The 17,146-nt window shown below is 40.7% G+C and overlaps 1 protein-coding gene across 2 annotated transcripts in view; it reads left to right on the top strand.

The window, feature by feature from the left end:
- The window catches only part of agla (amylo-alpha-1, 6-glucosidase, 4-alpha-glucanotransferase a), a 35,983-nt gene that overhangs the window by 4,416 nt on the left and 14,421 nt on the right, over nucleotides 1-17,146 (top strand). For both annotated transcript variants that reach the window (XM_056390978.1, XM_056390977.1), the window contains exons 3-12: nucleotides 607-817; nucleotides 2,011-2,180; nucleotides 3,537-3,740; nucleotides 10,310-10,491; nucleotides 10,954-11,065; nucleotides 11,798-11,924; nucleotides 12,813-12,915; nucleotides 13,237-13,334; nucleotides 15,944-16,083; nucleotides 16,449-16,636. In XM_056390978.1, coding sequence (XP_056246953.1) covers nucleotides 607-817; nucleotides 2,011-2,180; nucleotides 3,537-3,740; nucleotides 10,310-10,491; nucleotides 10,954-11,065; nucleotides 11,798-11,924; nucleotides 12,813-12,915; nucleotides 13,237-13,334; nucleotides 15,944-16,083; nucleotides 16,449-16,636 — 1,535 coding nt within the window. The remainder of the gene's footprint in view (nucleotides 1-606; nucleotides 818-2,010; nucleotides 2,181-3,536; nucleotides 3,741-10,309; nucleotides 10,492-10,953; nucleotides 11,066-11,797; nucleotides 11,925-12,812; nucleotides 12,916-13,236; nucleotides 13,335-15,943; nucleotides 16,084-16,448; nucleotides 16,637-17,146) is intronic.

The following is a 17,146-nucleotide window of genomic DNA, read 5'->3' as shown; positions in this document are numbered from 1 at the left end:
GCTTGCAAATTGCACCTCCACCTCCCTTTATCTTTATTATTATTATCACTATTATTATTGGTTTCCTTTTATTTAAAAATAATCTTCCTTATTTTTTCTTATCATTGTAACACATTGGTCTTCCCACTTGCATTTACACTTACGGGCTGCTGTGGCTCAGGAGGTAGAGCAGGTCGTTCACAAATCAGAAGGTCAGTGGTTTGATCCCCAGCTCCTGTAGTCAGCGTGTCAAAGTGTTCTTAGGCAAGACACTGAACCCCAAATTGCCTCTGATTGTGTGGTGTGTGAATGGGTGAATGTGGCAATTGTAGTCTTGTAGACTAGTGCAGTCCATTTACTATTTACACATACTGTAGATGCATATGTGCCAACCACACACAACACCTCACATAAACCACCACATCTTATCTTGCATTTGTTAAATAAGTGTAGCCTCCCACACCTTTACTGTAACTACATTGTTCAATATCATAAATTGTCTTAATGTTCTCTCAAGTCCACCATCGTTCACCTCTATCTTATGTCTTTTAATTTGATATATTGCATCAGTAACAACAATAACAACATGTTCTGTGTATATCATGGTCAAAACATCTGTGTCCTTAGGTTTTGAACTGCAGTTCCGTCTGGGTCCGAGTCTTCAGGGCAGGAGGGTGACAGTGCACACCAACTACCCATCTGAAGGACAGAAGTTTGAACGAAACAACTTCCGTGTTTTACCGTGGAGCTACCCAACAGGGAAGGAGGATGACTCTGATAAATTCTGCTCTCTGGAACTCAAAGTAGCTGGCTCCTATCAGTACTACTTTGGACGTGGGTAAGACCCTCCTGATAACCAACTACATACTGTTCATTCATACAGCAGCATTATGTGGCCCTCACAGACTGATCTGTGACTGGAACTGAATCCACCATACAATAATCTATGACTGATACAAATGGAAATGCAGTAACAAAACAACATGTCCTACTGTTAGAGTGATATAATGTAGTTTCCTTCCAAAATGAAGAGGGGGCTCCAATAAACTCAGCTCTGGCAAAATACAAAACCAAAGCAAGTAAATTGATATCAGTTAGTTCTAAGATATCTGATTTTCAGTGTATAGTCTCTCCATTCCGCACTGCTGTGGCTTAATTTCAGTGCTCTCCCCAGAGATCACTAGGGATGGGTACCGAGCCCCGGTATTGAATGGGCCAGAGGCTACATTATTCAAGACTGCAGTATCAATAAGCTCTGACCTTAACGGTTCTGCTATCGGTACTGGAGCAGTCGCTTTTTTGTTTTTGTTTTTGTTTTTTTTCTCCGCTAGATAAACGTTATTTTGCACATTTATACAACTCCGTCAAATGTCCGTCTATGTATAATATATTTTCACTATTCTCACAGAAGATGAGAGATCTCTTTTTGTCACTTGCCCCTCAGATGTAGTTTACACAGAAAAAAATTAATTTGACTGCACGTCAGGATTTTTTGAAATGTTTGCATTTGTAATACTCATTTCGGCCACAAGAAGCTGAACTGAACCACAAAAACAAAACTTAGAAAAATTTTCTATAGCCATAACTGACGGCTGTGGATATGGTGGATTTCTGCGTTGTGTTGAATGAAATAAAGATGATGTGTCAGCGGGATCTCTTTGGAGTGAAAAACAATGAAACTGAATATTAATATTAATACTGCTCCTCTCCCACAGGAGAATTGTGGGCAGGGGTAAAGGCAAATACTGCTTTATGGATACATAGTGCAGTGCGGTGTTAACTGTAATTTTGTAAATATATTTTGTTTTTTGTTTTGTAATTAATAAACAACAGGAAACTGTACATATGACGCAGTTACAGGTGTTGTCTATTGATTTTATGTTTGGTTCTTGGAGTTCACGTCACCACAGCCCTGTGGGTTTCTGATGTTTTAACTGAACATGATAAAAGATATTGGATTGGACCTGATCCAGATCCTGCTGATCATTACTATTACTATTATTATTACACACTGTATTTTGATTGTTGCAGAGACACAGAGCGGTCAGGAGGAGGATACATCGTGGTTGATCCTGTTCTTCGTGTTGGAGCAGACAACCACGTCCTGCCATTAGACTGCATCACCATCCAGACCTACCTGTCCAAATGTCTGGGACACTTAGATGACTGGCCTGCTCGACTGAGAGTAGCCAAGGAGTCAGGTGTGTGCTCTTTTTTTTTTGTGGAAATTGTTTAAACGCCATACAAATTAGCGGAGTCCTTGAGTGGATAGTAGCCTGGTAGCCTCAGGAAAATAAAAAATATTGGAGAAACACATCAACTTATCATCTCAACTCAAAAGTGCTTATAACTTACAATGAGTTAAATGCACACAGCCTGTATTCAGAAACTGAGCCTTAAAAACCAGCCGTCAGGACTTCTGGAACTTTGTGATGTCACAACAAAGCAATCACAAGCCCCACCCAGCTGGACCCACCATCCAACCTAGCAGGATTTGGTTTCTCTGAGTGTTAACCTGAAATCTGCTACATTTTTATTCAACCTCTATAAAGAATAAGATAATATTCTTCCCTACTTCCTCTTGGATTACTTTTAATCACCACTTTTATGTTTGCTATGTATGCTTCCAATCTTACACTTGGACTTAAATACCCATAGTACCTCAGTAAAGCTGTGTCTAGTTCAATGCAAAATTAGTTTCAAACAAGACTTCATTACTTCAAATAACAGAGACATGGCTGCAACATAGTGATCAATGCCAGATACAGGATTTCTGCCTCTTTCTAATGAGTGTTATAGTCAGTCCAGATCAAATGGTCGAGTTGATGGAGTAGTAGCATTTTAACTGCTGTCCCATTACAGTGTGTGATATTACTAGTTTTGAGGTCATAGCCCTCTGAATTAAAAGTAAAACCCTGCGTATAGTTATCTATGGTCGTCCTGAGAACGGACCCACAATTTTTATCTGAATTCTCTGAGTTTCTATCTTCTATTATGCCTTTTTTTGACAGAATCGTTGTAGCTGGTGAATTGAATATTCATATAGACAAGCCAGCGAATTTTGAAATATAACAATTTCTTTTAATTTAATACAGCATATTACAAGGCCTACACATAATCACGGCCATATTTTAGATCTGGTGTTATTATTGGTGCATGTGATTTTATATTATGTGTCTGACCACTTGTAGATTGAATTTGACAGTGTCCTCCAGAGTGAGTCAGTAAATCAACCACAGATGGTGCGTTCTCACATGTTGATAATGTGGTTCACCATATTAACTCTACCTCAGATAAGGCTGCACCCCCAGAGTGAAGCGTAGTAAAATTCTCCTTCTATCGTTGATGACATTCACACTTTTAGAAGAGAATGCATGAGAGTGGAGCGCAGGTAGAGAAAGACAAAGCTCCAGGTGTTATGGCTGTTATCCCTGATCAGGGTTTCCCACCATACAGAATGCACCTTATTGTTAATGTTAGTATTACACAGTATGTTGCCTTATTAATGCTGTATAATGTGTTTCAGTAACTGTTTCCTTGTTGTTGCCTTCTTCCAGGATACACCATGATCCACTTAACTCCTCTGCAGACTCTCGGAGAGTCCAGGTCCTGTTACTCTTTAGCCGACCAGCTGACCTTCAGCCCTGAGTTCAGCCCAGGTGGTCGGAGCTACAACTGGACAGATGTGGGGGCACTGGTAGAGAAGATGAGGAAAGAATGGAACATGCTGTGTATTACCGATGTGGTTTATAATCACACTGGTGAGTATGTTACTGTATATTTGTGTCCAACATGTACAACAGCCCAAGCAGAGTGAAAGAACTCTTCTCTGAATGATTAGTTAAAGCCCAAATGATTAGCTGATTCATGAAGCCAATTTATTATTTAATTTTCAAGCAAATTTCTTCCTTTAGCCTCTAAAATGTGAGAATGGGATGCTTTGTCTTCTTTGTCATATATGATATTGAACCAGTCATCGTCTGTATTTTGGATTGTTGGCAGGATATATGAAGCATTTTGATGATGTTACCTTGGCCTTCAGGAAGCAGTGATGGGAATTTTTCACTATTTTTTAACTGGCAATACACACTCACTCCAGCTCTAACACTGGGTAGTTCCACCCTCTGCTCTCAAACATGCACTGGGAGCCTGTGTGTTAGCCTTGAACTACTCTTTTCCTACTCTCTACATACAGCCCCTTGTAAATGATGGCTGATGTGCAGCTCGTGCCATACTTCATCTACAGAGATGTTACAACACAAATCACAACATTAGACATCTTTTAGGTTATATGATGAGAAGTGTGAATAAATCTTCAGTTTGTTATGAAACTGTGGACACATTTAGGTTATAAATGTGGAACACTGTGGAGGATTTACCAGGCTGTAAGAAAGAAGCTTCTCTGCAGAGCCTCATGTAAGCGACATCCATGATGCATGACAAAGTTATACAACACACAACATGTTGCAAAGAAGCTTTGACCTTCTGAGGCTGTATTGTAATGTTCCACATGACTTATCCAAAGATCTATGTGCATTTTCCCCTCACTCTGCTTGTGCATAACAGACACGTTGTGCGCCCGCCTATGTATACTACATATAATACGGCACCACTGTGTTTGCTGGTCAATCACGCAATCACTTTCTGCTGCCTCAACATAACAATGCACCAACAATACAAGTGTATTTGCTATTTAAACAACATTGGCTATGGATGGGAAAATGACAACTGTGTCAGTCTTAAAATAACCAAGACACTTGTGCTGCACTTTGCGCTGGGTGTGAAATAGGGCCCTAAGTGATGAAAATTCCTTTGAGGCGATCATTAGCAGGTAGGGTCTGCTGTCCATTGGCTTTTTCATTTTCACAGTTCATTAACCTTTTTCTATACAGACAGTATATTTGATAGGTTTATCCAACATGGGTAAGTTCAACCGAGATCGAACTTGTTTTGATCCCCAAAGGGAATTGGGTCCTTGGAGTAAATATACATTTAATAAAGACAATGATAAATACATGTGTGCCACAACTAATTCAATGCCTAAGCATTTAGTTTGACAGCAGCAGTGTAAACTATATTGGAAAGAGACAGTGCTGGAATTAATAGACATTGGCGGCAATGAACAAGGTTGAAATAAATAAAAGCCATTAGATTTATTTTTATCATCTCCTGCACAATGTCATTAGAATATATACAATTGACATCCATCAGGAGCACCAGACTCAACTTAGCACTACGATATACGTGGCCCTAATGAGAATTCAGTTACTACTAGAGGCCTTAGACATACAGTATTAAGTCCAACTGTGTATGCTAATGGATACACAGTGGCAAGAAAAAGCTACAGGGTATTCTGCACTGATCTGATCTTCATTAAGTCCCAAGAGTAAACAACAACAAGCTAATATTACACAATGAATTATTCTGTATCCCTTCCATGTCTTTATTGAATACAGCCATTAAACATTCATAGTGCGTTTAGAAAAAGTAAGTGAACTTTAATTATTTCATTATGCATTTGAAAGTTAGACAGGTGGACAGGTCCAGGGCTAGATCTGCACCTAGAACATTGCAGTTATGTGGTATGTATCTCAGACCACGAGGCTACCCTGCGAGTATCAAATTAAAGTTGCTGGATTGAAGAAAAATTGTTGCACCCACTTTGAGATTAAATTACTGCTCATGTATAATTTACTTGTAAGGCTCTCTGTATAAGACTTTCCTAATGATTAATTTCCCTGTCGATTAAATAGAAATTTAAATTTAGCCTTGTCAGAAAACAGTCAGAATTTAGCACAATTTGATTAGCATCACAGCTTCTGCATGTGAACGATGTCCTATTGGTTCGTAGAGAGTGGCTAACTTTAGCAGTGCTAGCACCAGCAACCTTCTTACTTTAGAGGTTAACGTGCCATTATGTCTGTGCTGAATGTGGTTATGCATTGCTCTATTGCAATGGTTGAGTGGTTATATGCCAGTTTATTCTGACATAGGCTATATACAACATTATATTCATTTTCTAGATCAAATTACTGCCAAACCACGCTGGTTTTATGAGATGTCATTTGTCCCACTTTCCACCTTACTTGTTCTTGTTACCTGCTGGGGCTGCAGCCCCACCTGGTGGCGGGTGGCTGTGTAACATTTTAGATGCAACAGTTAGCCAAGGTTGTATGTTAAAAAAATATTAATAATTAGTTTAACAGACCAGCGGGGGTGGAAACATTTAATCGTTAAGTGAACTAATCAGGCAAATCCTTATATCCTTATCTTTATAAGACTGTGGTGAATTCAACTTTCAGAATATAGTAACTCACAGTCTCTATGTCTTTATCTCTTTTTCTCTCCCTCTCTCTCTCTCTCTCTCTCTCTCTCACACACACACACACACAGACACACACACACACACACAGTCAGGTTAAGACTAAGGACTCATTCAAGTGTAGCTGAAAATTGACAGATGTGGTGACTTACTTTAGAAAGTTAAGATAAATACAGATTCACGTGGTTATGGTTGTTTGTTAATGTTCAGTCAGTAATGTTCAGTATGTTGTCAGATTAAAGTGCATGAAATGGGTTTTAGCTTATGAATAAAAACTAAAACTCACATGAAGGTTGAGTGAATGGACACTGAAGCTCTGTACTGTATGTGCTCTCCTATATTAGGACCACAGGCTTCTTGTGCACTCATCTACCCTCATGACCTCATCCTCTCTCCCTCTCTCAGAAAAGGTCAAGCAGTAAAATAAGCCTGATTAAAAGGTTAGGCAGAGTAACCGGCTGATTTACAGTTTGACTAAGTAACAAATTGTCTGACAGAAAAATCACTGCACATTCATGCTGCCAATCTCCTGTTCTAGCACAGCCCAAATGTGTTCTATTGGATTCAGGTCTGGAGACTTGGGGGGCCACTGAAGTTCACTGAACTCACTGTGTGTAACATGCAAATCTCTAGACAGAGATCATAGCAGCAACATCACATAAAGCTGACACCTTCAACTATAGTTTCACTGAATCTGAATATGACACCAACATGAAAAAAATGTATTTTTTTAAACCATTTTAGCAGCTGCATGTGGAGACAGTGACATTTAATTTTTCTGTCAAAAATAAATCAAAAATTAATTTATAATAAACAGAAATCCAACATTCCAGTAACCTGCAAATTCTATGTAGAAAATTAGAGCTCCAGCAGCAGGAACAAAGCCAGTGTGAACACACACACAGCAGTTCAGCAACGCAACTCCCATACTCACGTTCCCGGTGTTTATGTTGCGGTATGGAGCTAGGACTATGAGTAATAATTGGCATGTAGATGTCTTCAGGCCGGGACTCTCATCAAACATGGAGTTTGGGGTAGATTGGACAATGTACACTGCTTAGAAAAATTAAGGGAAACCTTAATCATCACAGTATAACAACAAGTCACTTAAACCTCAGGGATATCAATCTGTCCATTTAGGAAGCAAATGAAGTGATTGTGAATCAATTCACCTGCTTTGGTGCAAATGAAAGTGACAACAGGTGCAATGGAGAGTCAAAAGCAAGACAACCCCCAAAAAGGGAATGGTTTTACATGTGGTGGCCACAGACAGTAGCTCTCTCATGATCCTTCTTGACTGATTCGTCTCTAGTTTTGTGTTTTGCTAGTGTCCTAGCATGAGATGCTACCTGCAGCCCAATCAGGTTGCACAGGTAGTCCAGCTACTCCAGGATGGCACATCCATACATGTGGTTGCAAGAAGATTTGATGTGTCTCCCAGCACAGTCTCGAGCATGGAGGAGATACTAGGAGACCGACCGTTACTGGACAGGGCCGTAGAAGGGCATCAACCCAACAGCAGGACCGGTACCTGCTCCTTTGTGCGAGGAGGAACAGGAGGAGCATTGCCAGAGCCCTAAAAATGACCTCCAGCAGGCTACTGGTGTGCATGTTTCTGACCAAACTGTCAGAAACAGACTCCATTAGGGTGGCATGAGGGACTTACGGCCTTTAGAGGGACCTGTGCTCAAAGCCCAGCACCATACAGCTCGATTAGCATTCGCCAGAGAACACCAGAATTAGCAGATCTGCCATTGGCGCCCCGTTCTCTTCACAGATGAGAGCAGGTTCACACTGAGCACACGTGACAGGCGTGAAAGAGTCGCCGTGGTGAATGTTATGCTACATGTAACATCATACAGCATGACTGGATTGGTGGTGGGTCAGTGATGGTCTGGGAAGGCATATCCTTAGAGTTTCATACAGACCTCCATGTCATAGCCAACGGTGGAACAAAAGGAAAAAAAGGTCCTTTTGGGTGCTGGGTGGAGCTGGGTGGCTTCCTGGTGGTGTTAAGTCCTGCCTGGCTGTGTGGCTTCCGCTTTTTCCTTTGGTTTTCTCATAGAGAAAGGTGTGGCTCCTGTTACTTGGAAATCAGCTGGCTGACCTTGTGTTGTGGCCGCTGATTCTGAAGAAAAACTGGTTCACTCTCAGTTAATCCTAAGCATGTCACTGCTGTGGATGACAAGAGTGTTGTAGTCTGCTGTTAGCAGCCCGGCAAGAGAGCTGTTGTCTCAGGTGGCAGGGCTGACCTGGACTGGGAGCCTTGTTGCTCCATGAACAGCTGAGAGAGCAGAGGAGCTGCTGCACCTGAGCAAGCCAAAAAAAAAGAAACAGACATGGAGATCTGGTTTTGTCTGGTGACATCCTCGGGGGTCACACACTGACCAACACTGACTGGTCAGTGAGGTCACTGGAGGAGGGTCGTCCCCAGGTGTGAACATTGAGGAACTGGGGGGAAGTGAGTTCTATTGTATCTATAGAACAAAAAGCATGTGGTCTCCATTACTTTGGATGTACTAGAATCCCAAGAAGGTGAAACATACCACATGCTACTTTGTTGAAATTTTAAAGGAGGCACTATCGAGTCATTTTGCCATACCCAATTCTGAGTCCCATATCAGATATCAATGGTGAAGTATCAGAATTCACTACGCTGCCAGGACGACACTTAAGTGAAAACCCACAATCTTCACTATAAAGCATCATCAAGGTATTAAGCATTCTCTGACCAAGTTTGAGGTGGGTGTGGTCAACCTGGTAAGAGTACATCAAAGTATAAAACATGACATTTCCTGTTGCCATTAGGTGGGGCTATGACTATAACTGAATATTGACATGTCAATGTCTTCAGGCCTGGACTCTTGTCAAACGTGTAAAGCTTGGGGCTGATTTGTACAACGTAAAGTGGAGTTACAACTTTTTTTTTGGCAAACCATCGAAATTTGCTATGCTGCCATGAACACATCATTAAACGAGAACTTAAAAGCTTCACTATTTAGCCACGCAAAGGTCTCTAGATAAGATTAACCGATATGATGTCTAACAAACTCTTCCTAGAGAATAGATCAGTTCAAGTATAAAGCCTGTTAATGGCAAAAACGGCACCAAAATTGCATAGAAAATTCAGAATGGCTGACTTCCTTCCTAAGTCTTGAGATGTTACATGTGTGCTGTTGAAGAAAATTCACTCAAGTCCTTAGTTTGAAGTTTGCTGTAGAGAAGTAAGTTTAATGGTACCCCAGGATACGGTGAGCCAGCTGACACAGAGCGGGTCTGAGGCAGTAGACTGACCCCGAGTGTAGGGCAGGGGGACAGTTATACAGTGAAAGACAAAGGATGGACAACTGTATTTGCATATACCTGGGGTTACAGACATTTGGTCAGACAGGAAAGGAAGTTATAACAAAAGGTAATGTTTATCAGAGGTCTTGTCGTGTAGCACCTTGGTTCAAGTTATCAGGGGGTAGGAGGGGGTCTTGGGCTGGATCAGCATATCCATAGTTGGGCCAGGAAGGGCCCTTAGACTAGATCAGCATATGTATGGATAGGGCAGACAGGGCCCCTAGACTGAATCAACATATGCACAGGTAAGACGTTGTTAAGACAATGAAGTGTTGGTGATGTAAGAGGGAAGAGGGAGACAGACGGTATAGGGTTATTTCTAGGTGCCAGCCAGTTTACATTACAGGATGTGTATTTTCTTCCTCAGTGCATTTCATACATGATAAACACAGCACATGATAAACGTCTGTTTTCATTCAGCGCTTTAAAACTTTATCTTTAACTTAATCTAATTCAAATTCTGCCACAATCTTTTTTTCAGTGAATTAATGAAAGGCAGTTCAGTCCAGCTGTAAATATAGTCCACTACAGAATTCATTCATCACTATTAAAGTCTGTGTTCAGGTTAGGGTTAGCACCTCACACCTAGAACTATTAAATCACATGTTGTTAGAATAGCTAAATGGTGGTGATTTTAATTCTTTGTTTCTCTTTTCTTTACAGCTGCCAATAGTGTGTGGATACAGGAACATCCAGAGTGTGGCTACAACCTGGTGAACTCCCCCCACCTGCGTCCAGCCTGGGTCTTAGACAGAGCTATCTGGCATTTAACCACCAGAATCGCAGACGGACGCTACACGGCTAAAGGACTTCCTCCTGATATTACCAATGAGAGCCATCTGAATGTGAGCACACAGCCAGGCACACACAGCACACCTGTACAGATTTCATGACTGGCATTTCTTGACTGTGCTGTAGAGGATGCACATTTGATTAGACAGCATTAATTAGTGTTAACATCACACGTCGTCACTGGGATGTAACAGAGACCTTAACACGACATTTTACAAACCTTTGACAAAAGGTGACATGGAGTAAAAAAAAAAAAAAGGTGTAAATAGAATGTTTTTATGAAAACTTATGTAACGGTGTGTTTGCCAAACTCTTAATGACGTACTGCTAATGTAAATTGACAGTTTTTTTCAACAGCATTTTGCAAGCAATGACAGCTATAGTAACAAAGGCTCATTTAATAATGGTGACAAATAATAGTAATGTAGTAATATGAAAATGCATGTGTAATAGTAAATATGAAAATGCATGTGTTTCCTTATTCCTCTCTCTGTATGTTGATTTGTGTGTATCAGGCCATCCGCAGTGTGTTGTGGCAGGACGTGTATCCTCAGATCAAACTGTGGGAGTTCTTCCAGGTCAAAGTGAACAATGCTGTGGAGCAGTTCAGAATCCTACTGCAAAATGGTATGTAGATCAGTGATGCTTAATATAGTGTTAATAAGTATTACTGCAAACTTTATAATGGTTTTCAGAAAAGGCCTCAGTGTGTCAAGTGTCCAGGTCAGTGTGTTTGGTAGCTGTCTGAGCCCAAAACAGTCTCTGAGATTAAATGTAGAAAACGGAAAAAATCTACCTGAAGCAAAAAAACTTGCTCCTCTGTAAACACCTGTATTGATTGACATTGAAGTGTGTCTGTCTCTCAGACACCTGAATAAAGCTTTTCTTTTAATAAAGTGTCACAGCTTTGTACAGTATTCCAACTCAGAACTGATGGAGAATATACAGTGGACTGTACTGAACTGACAGATACATGTTTGTCATGTCAAAGGAATTCAAACCATAGATAAAGTGGACATGAACACTTGGTGTCAAATGACTGTTCAGTGATCTGTCATTGAAGAGACATTTGGCACCAAGCCTTGGCTGTTCTCATCAGTTACAGAGCTGCTAGTGGGAATTTTTATATTCATAAAGCAAAATATTTTAAATCAACTCCCTAATTTAAGTTGTTTCTAATTGATATTGAATGTGACTTTATAACAAACAAAAGGTACTTGTCGATAGTTAATTTCATGTTTGAAAAACATTTTCAAAGTTAAATAAATGGAAGTTTTGAGAAGAAAAAAAATCTCCTGATATAGAATCATTTACTTAAAATGCTACGTAAGACACTTAAAATTTCCTTTGCATGTTAAGGCACCAAGCCAGACCACAGTAAGACTGAAGGGAAGAAGGGCCTAAAGATCATCCAGGACCCACATTACCGTCGTTATGGCAACACAGTGGACATGGACTCTGCTCTGGAGACATTTGTACCTCACAGGTCTGAGCCACAATCACAAGCTGTTGGTGGTGTTGTCTGTTTTTTGTATGAAGTGACAGTTAATGTTTGTTTGAGTTCTTTCATGAATTCATGTTTACTTATTTAAAAATAGTCAAGGGATGCATGCAGAATGAAGAGAGAGAGACAGAGAGAGAACTACAGGAGAGAGAAAGTACAAGTTACAGGACATAAAGTAGTGTAATATAGATGCTAAGAAAGAGAGCTAACTGCATCATGGGAGTCCCCCCCAGCAGTCTAGATCTATAGCAGCATCACTAAGGGCTCATTCAGGACTCTTTATCAAAGCTTTATCAAAGAGACGGTTTGAAGCCTGATCTTAAATGTAGAGAGGGATCTGCCTCCTGGACCCAGACTGGGAGCTGGTTCCACAGGAGAGCAGCCTGACAGCTGAAGGTTCTACCTCCCATTCTAGTCTTAGAACTCTAGCAACCACAGTAGGCCTGCATTTAGAGCGCAGTGTTCGGTTGGGATAATAGGGAACTATGAGCTCTTTAAGATATGATGGTGTCTGACCATTAATGTCTTTGTAGGTGAGGAAGAGGAATTTATAGGGAGCTGATGAAGCTAACACAGAGGAGATGTGATCTCTTCTTCTAGTTCCTGTCAGTACTCTGCTGCAGCAGTTTGCTTTTCACTGAGTTACTGGGACATCCTGATAATAAAGATTTACAGTACTCCAGTCTAGAGGTAACAAATGCATAGACTAGTTTTCACTTCCTTTGAAGACAGGATGTTTCCAATTCTCACAATAATATATACTACTGTACTGTGTACAGTTATGTCCAGTATGTATACATATATGTATGCGGACCTTTGCAGAACTAGAGTCCTGTTATTTTCTGTTTGATGTTTCCTCTCTCACTATAGTTCCTCCCCACATCACATTGAGGAGTGCTGTGGTTGGCTGAGACAGAAGCTGAACGAGCTGAATGAAGAACAGAACCACATTGTACAACAGCATCAGGAGCAGGCAAGTTTGTGTGTAATGCAGCAGACAAGGCTACTGCTAATGGCACCAGCAGCTATGTGTGAGTGCACATGGGAGCCAGCTGGACCCAACATGACATCTATTGCCATGGCTGCCAGAGCAGTCAGGGAGGAGAATCTGAAATGTCAGAATGCCTTATGTCATCTGTACCAAAGGTTCATTATTTCTTCTACACTAACCACCAAAGGAGTGCATTGTTAACATCAGGACATACTGTATGCTGCATAGTATTAGTGTACAGAGGGGAACTGCCACATTTAGGGTTATCATTTTTCGTCATGTTGTCCTTCTCTTTCCCTCCAGGCTGCCAACTGCGTTGTGGGAAATGTAGTGTACGAGCGTCTGGCCGACCATGGCCCAAAACTGGGTCCTGTTACCAGGAAGAACCCTCTGGTTACCAGGTAATGGATTTAAAGAGGTGGACTTGGAGAGAAAGAAAAAGAATGGCACAGATACAAGAAAAGGAGAGGTTAAGGTCTGGAAAGATAGATAATAAATATTAATGTGTTCAACAGGTTTACAGGTCTCTATAAACAGTAGGATTAATTGACTGTCGACCATAATTCATGGACATTTAGCTGCAGTTTTTAACACCACCTTGTTTTTTACCACAGTATTCATCAGAAAGGACAGAATAATTTTTTATGATTTATTATTTTTCATACCTAATTTGGGAGTCTGGTTAATTTCAGTTAATTTCAGATTTATTTTTGACAGAAAACATTGCTAAAGTATCACTGTCTCAACTTGCAGCTGCTTAAATGGTTAAAGAATATAATAATTATATTTTTTCATGTCTGTGTCATATTCAGATCCAGCCTAGACATAGAAACTATAGTGGATTGTGTCCGTTCTATATGATGCTGCTGGTATGATGTCAATCAACAGACACAGCCACAACGTGTAAGACATCTCACACAGGCAGTGTGTCGCTCTAACCCGTTAACATGGGCACCGAAATTAAAACCAAGACGTTCCGCAGCCGCCACACACACACCACAGAGTGTTTCTGGCGTTACTGTTGACGTAGCCTTGTTCCAAGCTGTACCTACAGTACATCCTTTTAAATCAACCTTAACAGGTGCTGCATTTTGTAACTTTAATGAGTCAAATTTCACTATATTCCATTCATTCCAGTCAGCGATACAGTTGCAATCAAAATTATTCAACCCCCATTGCATTTTAAGTTCATTGGCAAAATTTAAAATTTTTCAGGTGTTTGCAATAAACAAATTACAGGAGAACAGTTTAAATAGTTAAATAAAACTAATATTACAAGGATTTTTATCCAAATTCAACACTAAATCCTACTTTCAATGACTACTGCAGTCTCAACCCCCTGGATAGAATTCGTCATAAGAGCACACATTTGCAAATCAGGTGTGGTCTCAAGCACACCTAATGCAACCAATCATGAGCTTCATTAGTTGCATCAGGTGTGCTTGAGATAAAACACCTCAAACACCTGGACTGTTGACGGTGACATTTCATTGCATGTTAGAAATATGGCTAAGTAAAGGAATTGTCCAAAACGTTCAGAGAAGAGATCATTGCCTTGCACAAACAAGGAAGAGGATACAAAAAGATAGCAAAGGCACTGAATGTTCCTAGAGATACAGTTGGAAGCATAGTTCGCAAGTTTAAAGTTAAAGGAACAGTGGCTTCACTACCTGGACATGGCAGAAAGAGGAAGCTATCAACGGCTGCCACCAGAGTCCTGAGGTGGCAGGTGGTCAAAAACCCTCAACTGACTGCAAAAGACCTGCAGCAAGACTTAGTGGCAGCAGGCACTGAGGTGTCAGTTTCCACAGTAAGGCGCATACTAAACACTGAAGGGCTCCATGCCCGAACTCCAAGATGTACACCACTACTGACCCAAAAGCACAAGAAAAGTCGGCTCCAATTTGCTCAAAACTATATAAATAAGCCAAAGAGGTTTTGGGATTCGGTTCTGTGGAGCGATGAAATAAAACTGGAACTTTTCAGGCCTATGGATCAGTGGTATGTCTGGAGGAGGAAGAGTGAAGCATACGAAAAGAACACCCTGCCTACAGTGAAGCATGGCGGTGGCTCAGTCATGCTCTGGGGCTGCTTTGCTTCCTCTGGCACTGGAAACCTGCAGCGTGTGGAGGGAAAGATGGATTCAATCAAGTATCAGGAAATCCTGGGAGAAAATGTCATGCCATCGGTGAGGAAGCTGAAGCTTGGGCGTCATTGGACCTTCCAAAAGGACAATGATCCCAAGCATACCTCAAAGTCCACCAAGGCTTGGTTTCACAAAGAAGTGCTGGAAGATACTGGAGTGGCCATCACAGTCGCCTGACTTGAACCCCATTGAAAATCTCTGGTGGGATTTGAAAAAGGTGGTTGCAGCATGCAAACCCAAGAATATTAGTGAACTGAAGGCCTTTAACCATGAGGAATGGGCTAAGATTCCTCAGGAACACTGCCAGAAGCTGGTGTCTAGCTATGCATCACGTTTGCAGCAGGTCATAACAGTAAAATGGTGCTCTACTAAGTACTAAAGATGCTTGTCATGAAGGGGTTGAATAATTTTGAGACTGCAGTAGTCATTAAAAGTAGCATTTTGTGTTGAATTTGGAGAAACCACTTGTAATATTAGTTGTATTGTTTAAATTGTTCTTGTTTGATTTGTTTATTGGAAACAGCTGTTAGTTTGTACATTTTGCCAATAAACCTAATTTGCAGTGGGGGTTGAATCATTTTGATTGCAACTGTAAATGTTGACCACAGTGAAGTTGAAAATAAAATAAAATAACTTTTTAGAAGCACTGTACTTCAGTAGTCTCAGTTAAAGCAGTATGTCAAGATCTAAGCCTTTTTCTCCCTTGTGAAATTTAAGAGTTGTTTTGTGTGATGCAGATACAGAGTAGTTCCAGGTATAAATGGCAAAACTGAATCACACAAGAGGGGATGGTTCATGATGGTTCCAATAGTGACGAGAGGACTAGGGTTGGTGGATCTTACTGTTTTAATCTGTCTGTCTCAGGTATTTCACCTACCCATACCAGGACCTGACTCTGGAGCAGGAGATCCACCTGCTGGACCAGCCAGACAAGATCTGTCACTTCCTGGCTCACAATGGTTGGGTGATGAGCGACGATCCGCTGCGCAACTTTGCTGAGCCAGGTACACATAGAAACCAGCTTAGCAAGATAGCCAGGTGCAAAAACAATGGAGAGAGTAATAGATATATAGAGACATAAAAACATGCTGTAATTTAGGAGAGAAGCGGGGTGTTGTTTTTTCCCTGACATAACCTTTAATCTCATAACATCAGACAGATTACATAGAATTTTGTGAGCAGGATAATAGTGTGATTGCTACACACACATTTTCAATCAAAGTGTACATTGTAGTACACAGTTGAATTTGTATATCTAACCTGAGAATCTCATACAATATAATCTAATTTCAGATTGTACGTTGAAATATCTGTCCTTCAAAGTATAAATCATTGTGTCAGTATTGACGTGTATCTTTGTTCTCTGTAGGCTCTAATGTGTACCTGCGTCGGGAGCTGATCTGCTGGGGTGACAGTGTCAAACTGCGCTATGGCAATGGCCCTGAGGACTGTCCGTACCTGTGGGCCTACATGCAGAAATACACCGAGATCACAGCCAAGTATTTCCATGGAGTCAGGCTGGATAACTGCCACTCTACACCATTACATGTAGCTGAGGTATTGTCATTCATCATCATCATACCACATCCAGCAAATATCTGTCATCTGTCACCTGCTCCAGGTTTCTGTATCCTCATTCGAGTTACACAGTAGTCAGTTGTAGTAGTAGCAGTACAGCCTTAGAAATGACCATATTATATTATCATTACAGTTGAATCAACACACACACACACACACACACACACACACACACACACACACAGAACAACAGTGTTAACAGAAATGGAACATGTTGGGTCCTATTATTGTCAGCCTGTTATACTGCAGTGCATTACATCATAAGGGTATTTCTGTGTTTTAAGAGTAAACCATAAAACTTTGGGCTTTCTAAAGATGTAAAGAAGCAGCCCCATGTTAAAAATACTAATGTCTCAGTAAAAATGTTTTAGTTTGTGATGCAACATCAGTAGATTTCCTACTTCTCACTACAACACTGTCCTTCTCATTACTTGAAAAACTTCCTCTAAAGCAAGTACATTTATTTAACTTTCCAACAGTTATCAAGGC

This window comes from Seriola aureovittata, chromosome 12 (assembly GCF_021018895.1).
Source record: "Seriola aureovittata isolate HTS-2021-v1 ecotype China chromosome 12, ASM2101889v1, whole genome shotgun sequence".
Taxonomy (NCBI): Eukaryota; Metazoa; Chordata; class Actinopteri; order Carangiformes; family Carangidae; genus Seriola; species Seriola aureovittata.
Note: the sequence above shows the minus strand (reverse complement) of the source record. Positions and strands in the feature narration are given on the sequence as shown.